General features: G+C 50.0%; 1 protein-coding gene across 1 annotated transcript; it reads left to right on the plus strand.

Annotated features, from left to right (window-relative positions):
- Positions 1-9,744: 9,744 nt before the first annotated feature.
- Positions 9,745-12,290, plus strand: LOC136540317 (uncharacterized). The gene has a single exon (XM_066532317.1). The coding sequence runs from the start codon at positions 10,146-10,148 to the stop codon at positions 12,090-12,092; it is 1,947 nt and encodes a 648-aa protein (XP_066388414.1). The 5' UTR covers positions 9,745-10,145; the 3' UTR covers positions 12,093-12,290.
- The last annotated feature ends 7,875 nt before the right edge of the window (positions 12,291-20,165 follow it).

The following is a 20,165-nucleotide window of genomic DNA, read 5'->3' on the forward strand; positions in this document are numbered from 1 at the left end:
CCCCATGCTTGCTTCCTCCTGCTTTCTATCATTCACGCGACCTCACCGAAGTAACCGAGTCACCAACTCAAGCGTGGCGCTGCCACCGTGCCATCGTGGCCCTCTCCAATCCCCTAGTATGGCTCGCCGTGCGCCCCTCTATGTCCCTAAGCTTTTCCCGTGTCCAACGGTGGCCGGAGTCACCGATTTGACGAACTCCGGTGAGGTCTAGCCGAGTCTGGTAATGGCGTCGCCATAGGCTACAGTGCCGGTGACATCTTCCCCTCCCTCTTTTAATCCCGACCGCCCAAATCAGATCCAATGGATCATATCACTTCATACCCCTTCGCATGTTACATTTGCTAAAGAACCCCTCAGGTTTTTTATTATCGCACCCCCAGTCCAAAGTGTATTCATAGAATACGTTTTCTTCTTTTGAAAACGTAGTTTCTTTTGGATTAGATTCAAAATATGTTATCATTTATTTATAGTTTTACCACTAGTTTTCTTTAGGCCATAACTTTCACGTTTTAGCTCTGATTTGACCCATTCAACTTATGTTAGGTTTGTAATTCTACAATCTACATGTTCATACTATTATTAGATATGTTTTCAACTTTTAAAATTCGAGGTTAGATTTAATCTATTATTTTATAAAAGGAAATCTTGTTTAATTCATAACTTCTTCGTTTTAGCTCCGATTTTTATGATCTTCGTGTTTGTGGGTTCGTAGTGAGACGTAGATTCGTTTTACAAACTTTTTGTCTTGATTCTATAGTATTGGTGTACTATTCTAATCGATAGCCTTTGTTTGCTATGCATGATTGCTTCTGGATGCTTGTATGTTGCTGTGATTATCTAGTATAGACGGCGAGCAATTTGTGGGTGAATAAGAGTACTACTTTGACGAGCAGGATTAGTAGGAGCACTTTGTTCATGGTAAGTATAGCATGGGATTATCCTTGTTTCCTATCAACTTTAATACATTTAATTCATGTTACATGTGTCACCTTGATAGGGATTCCCTAGAAATTAAACTTATACCTTGTCTCCTATGGGATATGCATTGGGTAGCTTTGTTAGTGCTCAACTAAACCATGATTTTGTAACTTGACTAATGGTATATGTAATAAACATTAAAACATGACTTTTTAGCAACTTGAAAACAGGGGGCTGGAGTGTTTAGCTACTTTCTAAATGCTTCAGATTCCTCTCTCTAAGGACTTATTTGTAAGTGATCACCTGAGACTTATAGTACAGCTGTGAGGGCTACATGGCTCTGGCTTTAGCTCAGTATGAGGACCTTTTCTAGCTTGTTAGTGGTTACCTTTATTGATATAAGAATGGCTTGCCGAATTGAGTATAGTGCGGCCTCTATCCCTATGTGTATAGGCTGCACGTCAATGTGCCATTGGGAAGGGGGGCTCCATATCTGTTTACCGAGTGAATCTAATGGCCCTAACTTGTTAGATGAACCTTTAAAAGGCTTCATAGTGAACCCTGCCTGCTCACCTTAAAAGTGTTTTGGGAGTTATAAACCTGGGCATATGGGTATCACGACTCATAGTGAAAGTGTACAACCTCTACAGAGTGTAAAACTGGTATATCAGCCGAGCTCAATGTCACGAGCGGCTTTGGAACATTTATGGAATAGATGATCACTAAGAATTATCCGTTTATGCTATTCATTATTCATGTTTACATTGATCATGTATTTTACTTTGGGATTGAAACAACTTGGTGCTACTCTTATGCTAAAATTGTAATAACTAAAAGCTGAATGCTGTTAAACCTATGTCAAGCCATTTTAGCCTCATGAACCCCATATTACACTTGTTGAGTACGACACGTACTTACGCTTGTTTATTTTTATTATTTGGATAAAAATCCTAGATGGGTAACAGATGGCTATGGTAATGACGACTTTTCTGAGGATTACTAGACTTGTGGTCAACCAGTTGACGTCCCTATGAAATGGAGCTTCCGCGAGAGATTTTTCTTTATACTTCCGCTACATTTATATGAAGACTCTATCTTATTATTTATGATGTAATAAACACTTGTGATGATGCTATTTATAATTTGTCGGCTTATGTGTGTGACTGATCTCTGAGCGCATATAAGATTATGCATCCCATTTTATCCTTAAAATCGGATGTGACAGTATGACTTGGCTATAGTCTAGCACCGTAGTAAGAACTAAAACTTAAAAGGTGATAAAATGCTTCTGAATGCTTACAACCTGCTTGAAAGTACCATATGTGCTTACATGGAATGGTTAGTTAATGAACTAATGATGATCGCTAATAAAATTTAATATAAGAACGCACATTTAGTAATGCTTTCGTAGATGCAATAACCCACAAGCCAAATAAGCCTTGCATATCCTTGAAGTCTTTTACTTTCTTTCTGTCGGGTAAGTCTTGCTGAGTACAATCAAGTACTCAGGGTTTTATTCCCTCTGTTGCAGGTGATCGGAGGATACATAGAGCTGACCCTTATGTGTGGAAACCTCCTGGTGGGCTCAGAGAGGATTCCTTTCATGCTACGACCGTAGTGTTTATTTATAACCCTCACTAATGGTTTTTATAAGAAAAGATGTAAAATCTGCTAGCATCTCTTGTATAAAAATGTCTACTATGTTAATGCTCCACCATGTTATTAAATTAATCTTTGTTTCCTCTGTAACTTTGATAACATTGTTATATTCCACTATTATAAACAATTCAGGTAATATTCTACTACTGTAATAAAGTGATGTAAGAAATGACTTAAGAATGTTGTAAGCTTTATTCTCTCATTATGATCCTGATGGAAAAATGTGGATTTTTTAGTTTTTCTTAGGGTGTGCTTGTCGGAACTGCGTAGTTTAGTGTCCTCTCTTGAGTACTTACTGTCTAATGAAAGATAAGTGCTCCTGAGAGGCATTAGATTAGGCGGTTCTGCCATAGTGTATATGCAATATAGTTAGTTAGTGAGGTTGAATTGTTGTGTAGTAGTTAGTTTATTGATGTACTTAGGATGGTAATGTGATAACCTATTTAGTTTAATTAGTTGGTGATCTAGAAATTAGGTGATAACCTAGTTAGACTATTTACTTAGTTATGATAACCTATTTAGTTTAATTAGTTGGTGATATAGTGATAAGGTGATAACCTAGTTGTTGGACATGTATAGAGCTAGTTACTATATTATTTGTGAAGCTAGCAGTTACCTAGTATGTAGTTGTTGGCATGTAATTTGGACTAAACGAAATGTGTTTGGATTTGTGTATGAAATAGATGGACAACCTAGTGAGCATATATCATGGAGGCATCGTGGAAAAAGATCGCTATGGATATGTTGAGTTTGTTGACATGCAAAGCGTGCCTGTGTTATTCAATGAGAAGCCTTTATTTTGTTAGTTGGTTGCAAGGGCTCGAGAGGAGCTACATAGCCATGATGATGATGGCATCGCAGTTGAGGGTGTACTTCACCTTGGTTTCTCTCCCAACATCCTAAAAAAGATGATCTCAATTGGGTGTGTGGATCAGTAGGAGAACTATGTGAGATCGGCTATGAAGAGCCAGTTCCAAAATTTGGACATGGTTGTGTGTCGGGTGTTAGTTGATCTCGTCCCTCATGGGTTTTCCCCACCAATATGTCAGCATGCACACTATGATCCTCCCGTCCCGGAATCAGATATGGATGTGGAGGTTGCACCTACGGTTCCCGATGCTCCGATGTTGTTTTCGCTCGGCGTGCACGCTCAAGTTTCTTCTACCTCTCCTCCCTGTACGTAGCATCATGTCTTCTTTCGTCCTCTTTCTTGTGCTCCTTTTCTACAGCCTCCTCTCCATCATCTCTTTATCCCCTGCCTCCCACTGCAATAATTTCTGCATCCATTTCTTGTCTTCAGGCTTGATCTCAGTGTCGATCCACTGCTCAAATCACAGAGCGGTAGAGGGGTCTGCAACAAATGCAATTGTTACAAAACAAAAAAATCATGCAAGATTTCATATGACACAAAATAATTATTACACGACATCAGTTCATCACCATCTTGTTAATGTGGCGCTGACGAAGTGTAGGCTCAAATGTAAAATTAGAACGCATCCAATACATCTGCCTATACGTGTTCTCTTCATCGGACTTGGCTACCTTGCAAGGATCGCCGCAAAAACACATGGGCACTAGAACACCACTAGGCAGAGGCAATGGGTCGAAGGCATTTTTGTTCATCCGACCATAACTATAATTTAACCAATGTTGTTATAAGAACCGAAAGCAGTTAACATTAAATCCTAAACCTAGGGTTTCCTATTTGATCCACAACAATGAACCCATAATATAACAACATGCGCTGAGGTTACCTTGGTTTGCTAGCTTTTGCACGCCTTACCATCCTACGGTTGTATAATACAAATATTAAAAATTGCATGAAACCCTAAATAATGACGATTCTTTGGTTGAAAAATCCGACTAATATATACCGAATCGATACGAAAAAACTAGGAGGGGAGCGAGGATACCTTGCTCTTGAAGATCTACGGATCAAATCAAAGTTTTGAAGGTCCAATATACCGATTCGTGAGGTAGGACGAAGTGGGAAGAAAAAAAACGAGAGGGAGGAGAAAGAAGAGGAAGAAACCTCGGCTAGAAGGTTAGGCGCTAGGTTAAAACACCACATCGGCGCCATAGATCTTGACGTCAAGCTCGACGCCAACCTCGGCGCCAATGACCCCGGCGGCGAGGTGGCTGTCATGTTACTGCCATGTCTGCGTCGATGCCGATGTGGCCAAGAATGCTCGGCACTAAATGCTCTGACGCCGTGACGTGTAATCTCGACGCCAGTTACTGCGGTGCCGAGCTGAGGGTGTAGATTTTGAAAGCATACTAGGCATATTTAGGCATATTTATGACAAACTTTGAAAAAAAGGGCCAGAAAAGGAAAAAAAATCGTTCGTCCACCTTCCGGCTCGGCGCCTCCTCTTCACTCTTGGTTCGCCTTCTCCTTGCGCAGTTCCGCTACCGTTGGTTAACTCCCCTGGAGTCTGGTGATGCCTACGTACCCCTAGTAACACGGCGAGACCTTTTCACGGCAACGGATCGGGATCCAGAGCGGCGGCATCAGCATGTGCCGCCCGTCCACCCGTGCGGTTTCTGTCGGTCAGGCACTCAGGTGGCTGTAAAGTGTACGTAGTGGGGCCAAGAAAATTCCCTAGCACCTGGACGAGGACGAGCGCCTCAACAGCTGTGAGACGGCAGCCTTTTAGTCTGTCACAGCTCACGGAAATCGCGATCGCGCCAATGATCGCAACCATTTGTCAGGTCCTTAACAACGTGGACTGAGCAGAAAACCAGAAAGTTCAATTTGTTAGTAACGTGTGATCTCCTGGCCCGTCGCGTCGCGTGATTCTTGCCGTCCAAAATGTTTTTACTGTCAGTGTCAGCCAGACATCCACCTTTCGCCGCCGCTGTAGTTTGCGCAAATTTGCCGGGTGAGCCGAGCTGTAGCGGCGGATCCAGAACGGGGCTGCGCCTCGAACTGAGCTGCTGATTTATGTTCAAATAGTCTCATTTTACTTCCTAAGCCTCCTTTTATCTAATTAAGAAAATAGTTTTTTAGGCTAAACACCATATATGTTAAAGAGGCTACGTGGACTCGCCCCGCGGACAACCCGGGCCCTGGATCCGCCCCTGCTGAGCTGTGAATCTGTGAGCCGAGAATCGAACAATTAATTGCAAGAGGACACACGACAACGACATGGACATGGTTGTTGAGCGAACGGATCGGGCACGCTTGATTGCTGGAGCTCAGTTGGTCGTAGTACTATCTTCTTGAGAGAGAACTTTGTTTTGAGCAGACCATTATTGGTCCGCTCGTTTCGCTGAAAAAATAAATTGAAATATTGTTCCGGCTAATTTGTTGTGAAAGAAAAATACTGGTCTGACTGAAAAGATAAGCCGAAAAGTACGGATTATAAAACAAGCGAACATGGCCTATTTGGTTTCAGAAATGCTATACAACACACGTGTTTTCGAAAAAAAAACAAATGAATTTTTTTTATCTCTCTTCCTCTCTCTTTCTCACCGGTGACCACCAGCGCCTGCGACGGCGACGGCGACCGGCGAGTTCGCCCCGGCGCCCGCGCCCGCGCCGGCCATGGCAGTGACGGTGGCGGCGGCGGTGGTGCCCGCGCCCGCGCCGACCATGGCAGCGACAGTTGCGGCGTCGGTGGATCTGTGATTTATCTTTTTATAAAAAAAATGTGATCCGTGATCTGTAGAGGCTCGAGGTAGAAGAAGGGCGAAGGCTGTTGGATCTTAATTCTATGGTGAAAAAAATTCATGTGTTGAAACTACATAAAACATATGATTGTGTAGTAGACAGACTCTTAGTTTTGGTTAGCAACTTAGCATCGTCCTGTTCAGATGGACTTGTCTGAGCAGATTATTAGCATATGGGCCGAGATTAGCGTTCCGGTAATCCGGTGTTGTTGTTTACACAGCAAGATATTGCTTCCACGGTCGATGCTAATTGTCGCTCTAAAATAAAGGACAGGCTCGAGATGTATAGGATTTTTGGCCGCATAGGCTCTTGCCACGTAGCCCTACATTTGCAATCAGGCAGCAAAATGCTTGGGAGAGAATATCTGGCGCTCGTACTGTAGATTGTCTGTAATCATAGCTGCAAGCGTGCATTCATCATTGCATACGTACCATTTATTTCCCCATAAATAGTAATCAGGAACCAGTAGGTCCGGTTCGTCTCCTTGATCCATAATGCATTAGGCTCTGTTTGGTTCCTTTAGTCCGTGGAGTAAAGTTTAGTCTCTGGTCTAAAGTTTAGTTTGGACTCTATTTGATTTCAGGGGCTAAAGTTCATTAATGTAGTTGTATAAAGACAATATTACCCCTGTTGAGATAAAGATATTATAGCTGCTGGCCACGGGTGGGATGGAGAGTAACGAGGGGCATGAGTGTCTCCAGAACACTTTAGTCCAGTTTAGTTACCCCCTCGTGGACTAGAGGACTAAACCCTTTAGTTCAAATTTTAGTCCATGTGTTTAGCATTTTATGGATTAAAAGTGGGCATTTTAGTCCACATTTTAGTTTAGTCCATGGAAACAAACATGTCCTTAATCTAGAATAATCAGTCCAAGAAAAAATAATCTAGAACTAGATTGTTGCTGTTTTATTCCTCAAAAATGGATTTCGGATTACCAGAGGCAAGTAGCCATAGTTTCCCGTGATGCATCAGCTTAATCTTGAACAGCTGTGCGAATTGTCTTTTTTTTTTCAAACAGTTGTGCGAGTTGCCTACTAAGTTGTTCTTTGCGACTTGTGAGTACTGTCGTTATCAGCCACTGCTGGGTTAGTTTAAACCAAAATATAGTTTGACTGGACAGATAAACTCAACTTGAAGTAGTTTATATATGCTCTTGCTCACGAAGAGCCGTACCCGTAACTACTCCCATATTCTATCGACTGAAACTGCCCAATAAAATATACTCCTACTACTCTGTACCAAAATAAATGCTTATTTCGTATTTTAAGAAGTCAACTAATTTTAAATTTAACTAGATTATTAAAAAATTATATTAACTTCTGTATTTTTAACTAGTTTATTATGTAAAAATATAATATGATATTTAGTATAATGAATATTATTATTATTTATATATTTGATCAAACTTAATATTATTTAACTTATTAGGATGTGAGATGTGCACCTCCGGTAAAGAATATAGTTCTAAAACAAGTAGTCGCTATAGAAAGGAGTGTAACTCTAAAATACTAACAATGGTTAAATCATCTTAAGTTTGACAAATCATAAATTTTGATACACTTCTATTGGGTCGTTCGGCTGGTGTGAATTTCAGCTGGAATTCATTGTTCACAGCTGAAAATTACTGTTCACTCTTTCACAGATTCTTCAAATTCCTCTAAGCGAACAGGGTCTATATAGATTTAGTTAAACTTTTATGTAAATTTGGCTAGCTAAACACATAATTGAATTCCATTACTTTTAGGGCAGTACTTTTATTGTAACTGTATAACAGCACCCATAACAGTGTGGGCTAGTTACTAACTCTAAAATAACTTCTTGATATTAGCTTTTAGAAAATAGTAGCTCTAGTCTCATACGATACTCTTATATAATCTTAAAATAGATACGTAGATTAGCTCTTAATTAAAAGATGGATTTTTTTATTAAATATAAAATAATATACTTAGAGCTGGAGAGGCGCCCAAGAGGCCAAGCGTTTAGCGCCTTTCGTGCTGGCTTGCTACAACTCGCGTCGTCAGACCTCCACGTCCAGGCTCACGTATTTTGTCCATGTGGCGTCACTTCAGTTCATACCATGAAAAATTGAAAAGACGGTCGGTTCGGTGCGGTGCGATGGTCAGTGCCTCACTGTTCAGTCGCGTTACCCACGTAGCTCCAGTTAGCAGCTAGCACCTGCATTCTGACTACTTTCGTTGCTGTCCACGTCGACAGTTGGACCAGGTCAATCGCACGTTCGCGTGAGCACGAAATAGGCGCGCAATAGGCCAGCAGCGGCGTGGAGTCGCACGTTCCCGTGAGCACGACCAGACGCGCATTAGGTAGTGTTTGGTCCTGGAGATGGGCTGGGATGGGGATAGGATGGATCCGTTTTTTTGGCTGTTTAGTTGGAAGTCTTTAGGAATTGAGATATATAGGATATCTATGGAATATTCGGTAAAATCGGGACCGAGCCTATCCTAGAAAAAAAACACGGGCGGGAACGTCCTCTTGCGACGGTGTGGGAAGGCGTTAGCATCTCCAGATGATGGCGAACGGGCGCGCGGCCTCCTCCGGCGCGAGCGACCTCTGGTCGGGCGCCCGCGGGCCACCTCCGGGCTCCGACGCGGCCCCAGCTCGTGGAGCTCCGGTGCGGCAAGGCACGGCACGGCCCAGCTTGCGGAGCTCCAGTGCGGCCCCAGCTCCGGCGCGGCGCGGCCCCAGCTCATGGAGCTCCGGCGCGTGGGCGAGTCCGACGAGCAGCAGTCATGGAGCGTATGAGCGTGGGGGAGTCCGACGAGCAGCAGCAGCCATAGCGCGTGCGAGCATGGGGGAAGCCATGGCCTAGGCGAGCGTGGAAGAGACCCATCAAGCGGCGGCCGTGGCCCTTGCGTGCGAGCGGCGGGAGGCTATCACGGGGAAGAATCACGCCTGAAAAGAAGATAAGGGAGAATAAGAAATAAAAAATTAAAAAGATTATGACAAGTGGGTCCCACTAAACAGTAGCTGATGGCATCAAATTCACCCTCATCTCATTCCTATTTATCCCTTCAACCAAACGCAAAATGGATTGATCCCGTCCTTATCAACCAATTAGAAAATAGAGTCATTATGTTCTTGTCCCGTCCTATAAATCAGAGACAGAATCGTCCTACTTTACTTTAACTCCCAACCAAACGCTACCCTAGAGTCTGCGCTTGTAGTTGTCGCGAGAAACCATGTGGAAGCAGGCAACCAGAAAACCAGAACCGGTGCCACGAGCAGGTACACGAGCTCTGCGACACCACCGTGCTAAAAATGTTAGAACGCAACTGCGGACCAACGGCCACGACCATCATCACCACAGCGCGTCCGCGGCATGTCTGTCTCCGCAGCAAAGGCGCCGTGACCGTGAGGGCCCATCACCAGCCTGCCAGCCCGTCCGACGTGGCCCACCGCGTCCGGTCCAACGACCCGGTCTCACGACTGACTGGCTGGTTGCTGATCCTAAAACCCACCCTCCCCCGCGCGCGCTCCTCGATCCTCATCCCGTGCTGGCCAAGGGACGAAACCGAAGACGGCAACGCCACAGACCACAGCAGTCAGCACGCCGGCCACACCAAAGCCAAGCAAGCAGCTTAGGAACCCACGCGCCCGGCGCCTCCCATCCCTTTTGCCTTGCTAGGCGTGCGGCGGTTCGTTAGTGGCGGGATTTTTCCTTGCATTTCCGCGCCGCCGTCTTCGCACCTCGGCCCCTCGGCGCCGTTCCAACGCCGCGGAGCAGCGGGAGCTAGCCCCCGATTTAAAGCTCAGTTCGTGGGGGTTGAGGCATCGGGCCCTGCCGATTGCCCAGACGCCCGCTCTCCGCCCAAAATTTGCCTGCGTCCTCGCCGCAAATCGCTTCCCGTGATCCCGAGGCGCGCGTGGTGCGACGAGGATGGGGGAGGGGGCGAAGGCGATGCTGGCGAAACCCATCCAGCTCGCGGACCAGGTGGCGCAGCAGGCGGGGTATCAGTGCCTCCGGACGGACTGCACGGAGCTGCGGTCCCGCGCCAAGAAGCTCGCCGAGCTCCTGCGGCAGGCGGCGCGGGCCGAGCTGTACGAGCGCCCCGCCGCGCGCGTCATGGCCGACACGGAGCGGGCGCTCCACAAGGCCGCGGGCATGGCCGCGCGCTGCTTCCAGAGCCACTCCCGCCTCCGCCGCTTCTTCACGCTCAACCCGGTGTCGGGGCTCCCGCGCACCCTCGCCCTGCTCGACACCGCACTCGGGGACATCGCCTGGCTCATCCGCATCTCGTCCCCGCAGGACGACGACGACGGCGACCTGCGGGGGCTCCCCAACATCGCGCAGAACGAGCCCGTGCTCAGCATGATCTGGAACAACATCGCGCGCCTCCACACCGGCGGCCTCGCCGCGCGGGCCGACGCGGCCGCCACCCTCGCCTCCCTCGCCAACGGCAACTCCCACTTCGCCAAGTACATCGTCGAGGAGGACGGCGTCGCGCCCCTCGTCAAGCTGCTCAAGGAAGGCACCGACGAAGGTCAGGAGGCCGCGGCCACGGCGCTCGGGCTTCTCTGCCGCGACGAGGACATCGTGGAGAAGCTTCTCCACTCCGGGGTGTGCTCCGTCTTCGCCGCTGCGCTCAAGGAGCCGCCGATGCGCGTGCAGGCCGCGGTTGCGGACGCCATCGCGTCGCTAGCGCGCCATAGCCAGAAGTGCCAGGACCTGTTCGCGCAGAGCAACGCCGTCCGGCATCTCGTGACCCACCTCGCCTCCGGAACCATCAAGGAGCATAGCAGGTATTCTGTCGGTGTGAACGGCTCCCGGAACACCGTTACTGCGGCAGCGGCGGCCATGACGTCGCTTGACAATCTTCACTCCGTTGTGCTTGCCAAATCGCGAAGCGTGCGCCAAGGCGAGCCTGGTTCCTCAACCAATGTGGCGCCGAACCCGTTGGAAACTTCTACTGGCCAACAGCGAGCAAGAGCGAACCAGATGCAATCGGTGGTGCAATCCGCGATGGCAGCTACCAACACGACGACGAATGGAGTCATGCCGCCAGGTGCAAGGCCCCAGCTGAGCTCAAACGGTTCAAGTGGCCGCGGATTGCGCGAGGTCGAGGACCCGGCCACCAAGGCACAAATGAAGGCCATGGCGGCCAAGGCTCTGTGGATGCTTGCGCGCGGCCATGTGGGAGTCTGCAAGAGCATCACAGAGTCTCGCGCGCTCCTCTGCTTCGCCAGGCTCCTCGAGAGCGGCGACGGAGGCGCGGGAATGGACCTGCAGTTCTACTGCGCGATGGCGATCATGGAGATCACCCGTGTCGCCGAACACAACCTGGCGCTGCGGCAGTCCGCGTTCAAGCCCAGCGCCACGGCAGCCAAGGCCGTCGTGGAGCAGCTCCTCCGCATCGTACGCAAGGGGGACGACGACGACCTGCTGCTCCCGTGCGTCACTGCCCTGGGCTGCTTGTCCCGCACATTCACCGCGAGCGAGACCCGCGTGATCGGCCCGCTGGTGCAGCTGCTCGACGACCGCGAGATTCCGGTCATGAAGGAGGCCGTGGTCGCGCTCACCAAGTTCGCCTGCACCGAGAACCACCTCCACGTAAACCACTGCAAGGCCATCGTGGACGCCGGCGGGGCGCGGCACCTCGTCCAGCTAGTGTACCTCGGAGACCAGCTGCAGATCGAGGCGCTCATATTGCTCTGCTACATTGCGCTCCATGTCCCGGAGAACGAGGAGCTCGCGCAGGCCGGGGTGCTCGCCGTTCTCCTGTGGGCGTCGAAGCAGGCACACATGGCGCAGGACCTGCGCGTTGAGGCACTGCTGCCGGAAGCCAAGGCTCGGTTGGACCTGTTCCAATCCAGGGCATCCAGGTGATGATTGCAGCAACCACCGGTGATGAATTAGTTCATCTTGCTTTGCAGAATCAGATTAGATTTGTGTTTCTGTGTTATTTTCTCAGTTATGCTATTGTTAGAGTGTTCGGCTGGTTGGAATAAGCTGGAACCTGACCAGCCGAACACCCTGAACATAAATATTGATTGGTACAGTGGTTTATTGTTAATTCCCAGTAAATTCTTGTCGATCATTTCTGTACGTGCAAATTGAAATGGTAACAAAAAAAAGGTGTTTATCATGCTTAGATCGACCCATCTGGTCCCACTTGGTCGCTGGTTTAAGTGTAGTTTCACTGCTTCAGCCATAATGGCAGGTTGACTTGACCCCAAATGCACCTTTTGCGAGTCATCTCTTTCCTGAACGAAGTACCTGCTACAGTGATCACAGAAAAAATAGCAGATCAGCTACAGCATAACAGGTTCGTTGTCTCTACCACGTTCATTATAGTCAAAATTTAAGTTAATTTCTGCTTCATCAGTTTGTGGTATTGACAGTTACGTGCTCTTCTTTTGGTTAGCAGGATATTTTGCAAAAAGTACTGTTCAAGTTTCTGTCAAAGCTATGTATTCATTTTTTTTTTACTTCTGGAGACACCTTTAAATAATAATTTTTTTTTTGCTATGGTTCTTTTAACAATTTGACTTCCGTACGTATCTTTGAACATACGTTTTGCAACCTTGTACTTGCCGTGAAATTTACTACAGTACTTGTCGGCTTCGGCGCGTGTTTAGTTTCAGGAAGTCGGAATTTGGGGCTACTGTAGCACTTTCGTTTTTATTTGGCAATTAGTGTTCAATCATGGACTAATTAGGCTCAAAACGTTCGTCTCGCAATTTCCCACCAAACTGTGCAATTAGTTTTTTTTTTCGTCCACATTTAATGCTCCATGCACGGGTCGCAAACATTCGATGTGATAGGTACTGTAGCACTTTTTGAGAATTTGGGGTGGAACTAAACAAGGGCTCAATACAATTGAGGTCAATCATAATTTTGCAATAGAAACCCCCACCCCAGCTAGTTTAACATTCATTCGATGTGTTTAGTTCTACCGATTTGGGTACACAAGTCAAAAGTTAGGCACATATCTTAAGAATGAACAGCCGGTGCTATCTTTGAATGGGCATGATTGTATTTTAATACAAGCTTGTCGGTCAATGAGGATCTAGCGGCTCGTGCAAAACAATTTAGGCCACGTTCGTTTGACCCAAAACCAAGGGTGTTCAAGGGGATTGAGAGGGATTTAATCCCCTGCAAATCAAAATCCCCTCCTACCCCCTTCAAATTCCTCCATCTCAAGATAAAAGAACATGGCCTTATTGGACTATTTTTATCATCGCCGTTCACAAAAAATGTCAGCGCGACAGTTCTGCAGCCTATTTGTTTGGCTGTGGCTTGTCGTAAACGATCGTAAATTTTGAACCAAAACAGTATTTTTCTCTCACACAAACCAGCCAGCAGTACTTCTTCACGAACCAGCAACGATACGAACCAGCCAATCGAACGGGTTGCTGAGCTACAAAGAGTGATCCCCATACCCAATACCGTGACTTTAACCACACGAATACTAAATCCGATGGCGAAATTACTGGTGAGTTTGTCGATCGCGATTTGTCAACGGTATGATCCTAGCCTGAGGGAAAAACACAAGGCGTGTGGCTTATTCTTAAATTCGCCACTTTCCTAGTACTTGTTAGAACGACATATTTCGCCACGCCAGAGCGGGCTGGATGGTTCGGCTTGGCCCGTGGGACGGCAAAGCCCACATGTCGTCATTTTTGCAGCCTGGTAAAAAAAAAACCCCACGCAATCGCCGCCCGCGCGGAATTGGACGCACGGGCGGCCGCGGTAGGCGTAACAATTTTATGGGCCGTGTCGGGAATGGATCTACTGAACTGTGGGAGCGCTCAAGAAATGTCGTACTTGGGCCAAGATGAAACATCGTGGATTGTTCTCTCGTAGATAGAGAGGGAGAGACAAAAAAAAAAAAAAAAAAAAAAAAAAAAAAAAAAAAAAAAAAAAAAAACTGGAGTGGAGAGTCTTTTGCATGTGGCACGAGCACGACTAACCCAACCCGCCATTATCCCTCCTATCTCCCGCGCCATTTGTTGCTAGTGGCACGACTCGATGCAGCGATGGTGGACCCAAAGAAGAAAGGGGTTTCTAGTTAGCGATGGACAAAATCCATGGTGAGTTCCCTCTCTTATATGATCTGTGCATCAATATGGTTTGAGAGATACGAGATGAGAAGGGAAGGGACCTGAGGAGAGCAGCAGGGAGACAGGAGGGTTCGATTTGTAACACCCATCTCTGTTTGTGCATTGCCAATTACCGGCTATGGATGGATTGACATGTATTGGATGTGGCGTCCACGGCCAGGTCTCTGCCTTGCATTATTGGGTTGCTTCTCTCTCGTGAGTCATCATCATCATCGACCGCGTTCAGTTTCAGTTGGTAGAGGTGGGTGGATGGATGTGAACTTACCCAGGAATGGCGAAGCTCATCCCTATCGCCTAGCTAGCACCGACCACTAGCTAATAAAAGCTCACCTTTTCCATTTTCTTGTTGCTCCATGCGTCGTTCAATCTTGCTCGCGACACGCCAGACGCCTAAAGTTTGGCCGTCAACTTTTCAACGACCGCGGTCACCTCATAAGAACCTCACATATTGTATCTTCTTGCTCCACTCTTTCATCGTCCCCTTACTCTCTGTGCTGCCCTCCGCCACGCCGCCTTGCTCCAGCTTGTAGTCAGCGGTCTGCTCATGATGCTCCCGGCGGCAGCGCGCTCGAGAGCAAGCACTTGGCCAGCCATATGAGGAAGTTCCCAAGAATGACGGTCAACAGTTTTTGTTTGCCCTTAGGGGCACGTGCCCCCACCCCATGTATCATTGAATGTGCATGGGATATGTGTACAGTATTGAGAGCTACGACTTTTGATATAAAATATATCTTTATTGGGGTCCGAGCCCGCCGAGACCCCCCACCGCAGTACCAGCCTCGGCACCGACCGAGTTTCGGCCTCGTGCATAGTCCGTCCACAGTGGCTACGTTCGCCGCCACGTCCACTTTGAGGCATTTCGGGGGCTCCCACGACGCACAGGATCTGATGGGACGACCACGCCGCCCCAGTACTCCAAGGAAGGACCACTCCGACGACCACGCCGCCACAGGAACAGGCCACAGGGCTCGGACATGCCGCCCCTGTCGGCACGACGCCGTATAGTAATACATGTACTGCCCTTGTCCTCCCTTCAACTATAAAAGGAGAGGACTTGGGCCACTTAGAGGGAGGATCAGAGAAAACACACACACATTCCCGCCGCTTGAGAGCAACGTCTCAGACGGCCCACACGACACCCCTGCCGAGACCTGGGACTAGTTCCCTCTCTCCCTTAGCTTGTAACCCCCTACTACGAGCACTCCGGTGCAAGGAATACAAGTTCGATCTCTCAGACTGGACGTAGGGCGCCGATTGCCCGGACCAGTATAAACCTTGTGTCTCTTTGCATCACCATCCAGAATCAGGAGCACGCAGAACAAATTCACTAGTCGGTCGAGGACCCCCCGGTCCGGAACACCGATAGTTGGCGCGCCAGGTAGGGGGCGCTGCGTGTCAGTTTCGTCATCCCAGCAGGTTTTGGATGGCAGACCCCGGACGACCATTGCGTCTCGGCACCGTAGTTTGGTTCGGGAGCCTAGAATTCATGTCTCTAGGGCATGAATACGACATGGTACTCCTCACTCCCTGAGCCCCACCGTCCAACGATGAAGTTACGCACCGGCAGCCTAGGCGCAGGCGGCGCCCGGGTGGCCGCTCTCGCCGCGCTCGCCAGGCACAACGCGAGCAAGGCCACCCCGACGCTACGCGAACCCGGGGCGGCATGCCACTCCCCGCCGATATCCTACGACCAGCTGTTGGTACGGGGTCCCTGGCCGGGGACCTGTCTGGCCTGAGCTTGGACAAAGGGAAAACGCCGGTGGCTTGCGATGGTGCCCAGTCGTCAAGCTCCGCTCCACCACTCCCTGAAGAACCAACCCCGGCGGAGCAGAATCTGGCGACAGCGCCATCCCCATACCCCTTTGGGTTGAGAAATGCCGCTGCTTCTTACGCCTACGCATACGCTGCCGCTCATGAGGATCCCTCAGAGCGCTGCCAGCGCTTCCGTCTTGACCTAAGCACCCATGCCGACTCCACGGATGAGGACGAGGCATGGCCCGGAGTGGATTTCTCCAGGCTCCGCGACCCTGGGGCTTTGCGCCAGTTCTTGGCCGCAAGCGACTACTGCTTCGGTTACTCCGACTCCGACGACAAAGGCACTTACGACCCCACTCGCGAGTGCTTCCACGTTGGGCTCGGGATGCCGAGGGTAGGCGAAGAGGATGAGGGGGCAGGTAGCCGCTCCCCACTTCATCCAGGGGCGGGCGCCGTCACACCCCCACGCAATGCCCTGCCGGCCGCACGAAATGAGAACGTCACTCTTGCACAACCTCAGCGCCCAGACCTAGAGCAGCTCCATGAGCTCCAGGCCAAGGTCGAGCAAGACCAACTCCTTCTGCAACAGCTTCGAGACTCTCTCGAATAGGAACAGCGAGGCCACGGTGAAGGCGGGGGAGCCCGACGAAGAGCCCGCGATGTGCATCACTGCATCCATGACGACGAAGGGAGCGAGCAACCCCCAGTCTCTAATCGCGCCAGCCAGAACGTCGCGGCTGCGGCAATGCTGGTCCGCGCAATGCCCAAGCCTTCTACCACGGAGGGGTGGCGGGTCCGCGGCGAGCTTCGCGATCTCCTAGAGACCGCTGCGGTTCAGTAGGCCGAGAGTTCTACCTCCCGACGGCGCGGGGGCGCCTCGAACCTTCTCACGGCACCGCCTCGGCAGGACAGGGAAGCCCCGGCTCGTCCCGAGCCCGACCGAGCACCAATAGCCCACAGGGTCCCCGTGCTTCTGGACCGCCTCGGCAACCGATGCGAGGTGCAGGGAGACCATGAGGTGGTCAGCCGGCGACGACGCCACGACAACGAAGGGCCCGCTCGGGGCTACCACCCACACCGAGGCGGACGCTATGACAACGGTGAGGACCGCAGTCCTTCCCCTGAGCCGCCAGGCCCTCGGGTCTTCAGCAGGGCCATCCGCACTGCTCCTTTCCCCGCCCGGTTCCGACAGCTGGCCAATCTCGCGAAGTACAGCGACGAGACCAACCCGGAACTCTGGCTCGCCGATTACCGCCTGGCATACCAGCTAGGTGGCACGGACGATGACCTGCTCATCATCCACAATCTCCCTTTGCTCTTGTCGGACTCGGCACGAGCCTAGCTCGAGCATCTCCCTCCCTTGCAGATCCATGACTGGAGCGACTTGGTTAGGATCTTCGTCAGGAACTTCCAGGGCACATACGTGCGCCCTGAGAATTTTTGGGACCTTAAGAGCTGTCGCCAGAAGCCGGACAAGTCTCTCTCGAGACTTCATCCGATGCTTCTCCAAATAGTGCACCGAGCTACCCAGCGTCGGCGACTCGGAGATCGTCCAGGCTTTCCTCTCTGGCACCACTTGTTGGACTTGGTCCGAGAGTTAGGTCGCAACGTCCCGCGCTCTGCTGCCGCGCTCCTCGACATCGCCACTAGCTTCGCCTCATGTGAAGAGGCTGTCGGAGCCATCTTCCCCGACACCGACACCAAGGGTAAGTAGAGGGAAGAGGCCCCCGAGGCCTCAGCCTCCCACCTCCCTAAGAAAAAGAAAAAGGGGCGCCTGAGGAAGCAGGAGGTCCTAGAGGCTGATCTGGTCGCGGCCACAGAGCGCAAGAATCCCCGAGGTTCCAAAGGCCCTAGGCCCTTCGACGACATGCTCAAGAAACCCTGCCCTTACCACCAGAGCCTGGTCAGGCACGCTCTCGAAGATTTGCACCATGCTACGGCGCTACTACGCTAGGCTCGGGCTCCCCGATGACGACACCAAGCAGAAGGGGGCTGGCGGTCGGGACGAAGACAAGGACGATGGGTTCCCCGAGGTACGCAACGCTTTCATGATCTTCGGTGGGCCCTCGGCATGCCTTACGGCACGTCAGCGCAAGAGGGAACATCGAGAGGTCTTCTCAGTCAAGGTGGCCACCCCCTAGTACCTCGACTGGTCGCGAGAGGCGATCACCTTCGATCGAGATGATCACCCCGACCGTATTCCGAATCCCGAGCAGTACCCACTAGGTCGTCGACCCAATCATCGGCAACACCCGCCTCTCCAAGGTGTTGATGGACGGAGGCAGCGGCCTCAACATCCTCTACTGCCAACACCCTGGAGCTCTGGAGATCGACCGGTCGAGGCTCCGAGGCGACGTCGCACCCTTCCACGGCATCGTGCCAGGGAAGCGCACACGACCCCTCGGGCGCATCGACCTTCATGTCTGCTTCGGCACCCCTTCCAACTACCGCAAGGAAGTCCTCACCTTCGAGGTAGTCGGGTTTGGGGGAGCCTACCACGCCATTCTGGGATGGCCGTGCTATGCCAAGTTCATGGCAGTGCCCAACTATACCTACCTCAAGCTCAAGATGCCAGGCCCTAATGGTGTCATCACGATTGAGTCCATGTACGAACATGCATACGACTACGACATCGAGTGCATCGAGTACGCCAAGGCTCTTGCGGAGGCCGAGACCCTCATCGCCCACCTCGACCAACTCAGTGGCGAGGTGCCTGACTCCAAGCGTCGCGCGGGGGCGTTCGAGCCCGCTAAAACCATCAAGCTCATCCCGGTCGACCCCTGCCTGCCCCGACGACCGAGCGCTGAGGATTGCGCCACCCTCGACATCAAATAGGAAGCCATGCTCGTCGACTTCTCCATGCGAACGCCGACGTATTCGCATGGAGTCCCTCGGACATGCCGGGCATACCAAGGGAAGTCGCCGAGCACGCCCTGGACATCCGGGCTGGATCTAGACCGGCGAGGCAACGCCTGCGCCGCTTCGACGAAGAAAAGCGCAGGGCCATCGGAGAGGAGGTACAGAAACTCTTGGCGGCCGGGTTCATCAAGGAGGTATCCCACCCAGAGTGGTTGGACCAACCCCGTTCTAGTCAAGAAGAAAAATGGAAAATGGAGGATGTGTGTAGACTACACCGGTCTGAACAAAGCCTTGTCCAAAGGGCCCCTTCCCATTACCTCGAATCGATCAAATCATTGATTCCACCGCAGGGTGTGAATCCTGTCCTTCCTCGATGCGTACTCTGGTACCATCAGATTAAAGATGAAAGAGTCCGACCAGCTCCGACTTCTTTTATCACACCATTTGGCATGTACTGCTACATGACGATGCCCTTTGGCCTCAGAAACGCAGGTGCCACGTACCAGCGGTGCATGACCCAGGTCTTTGGCGAACAACATCGGGCAGACCATCGAGGCCTACGTAGACGACATCGTGGTCAAAACCAGAAGGGCGGAGAATCTTGTGAATGACTTGAGGGTAACCTTCAAATGCCTTAGAGAGAAGGGCATCAAGCTCAACCCGAGAAGTGTGTGTTGGGGCTCAGGTTTTGGCTGATTTTGGATGATTCAATAGTATTATATTAGAGAGAATAAGCTGACACAGATTGAAACAAGCTGGAACAAGCTACAACCAGACCAGCCGAGCACCCATAAATATTGATTGGTACAGTGGTTTATTGTTAATTCCCAGTAAATTCTTGTCGATCATTTCTGTACGTGTAAATTGAAATGGTAACAAAAAAAAGGTGTTTATCATGCTTAGATCGACCCATCTGGTCCCACTTGGTCGCTGGTTTAAGGCCGCGTTTAGTTCCAAAAGCTTTTTCTAAAAAGTGCTACAGTAGCCATCACATCGAATCTTACGATACATGCATGGATCATTAAATGTAGATGAAAAAAAACCAATTGCACAGTTTGGTTGGAAATCGCGAGACGAACGTTTTGAGCATAATTAGTCTATGATTGAACACTAATTGCCAAATAAAAACGAAAGTGCTACAATAGCCAAATTCCTAAATTTTTCCCAACCAAACCCGCACTAAGTGTAGTTTCACTGCTTCAGCCATAATGGCAGGTTGACT

The sequence above is a fragment of the Miscanthus floridulus genome, chromosome 2 (assembly GCF_019320115.1).
Source record: "Miscanthus floridulus cultivar M001 chromosome 2, ASM1932011v1, whole genome shotgun sequence".
Lineage (NCBI taxonomy): Eukaryota > Viridiplantae > Streptophyta > Magnoliopsida > Poales > Poaceae > Miscanthus > Miscanthus floridulus.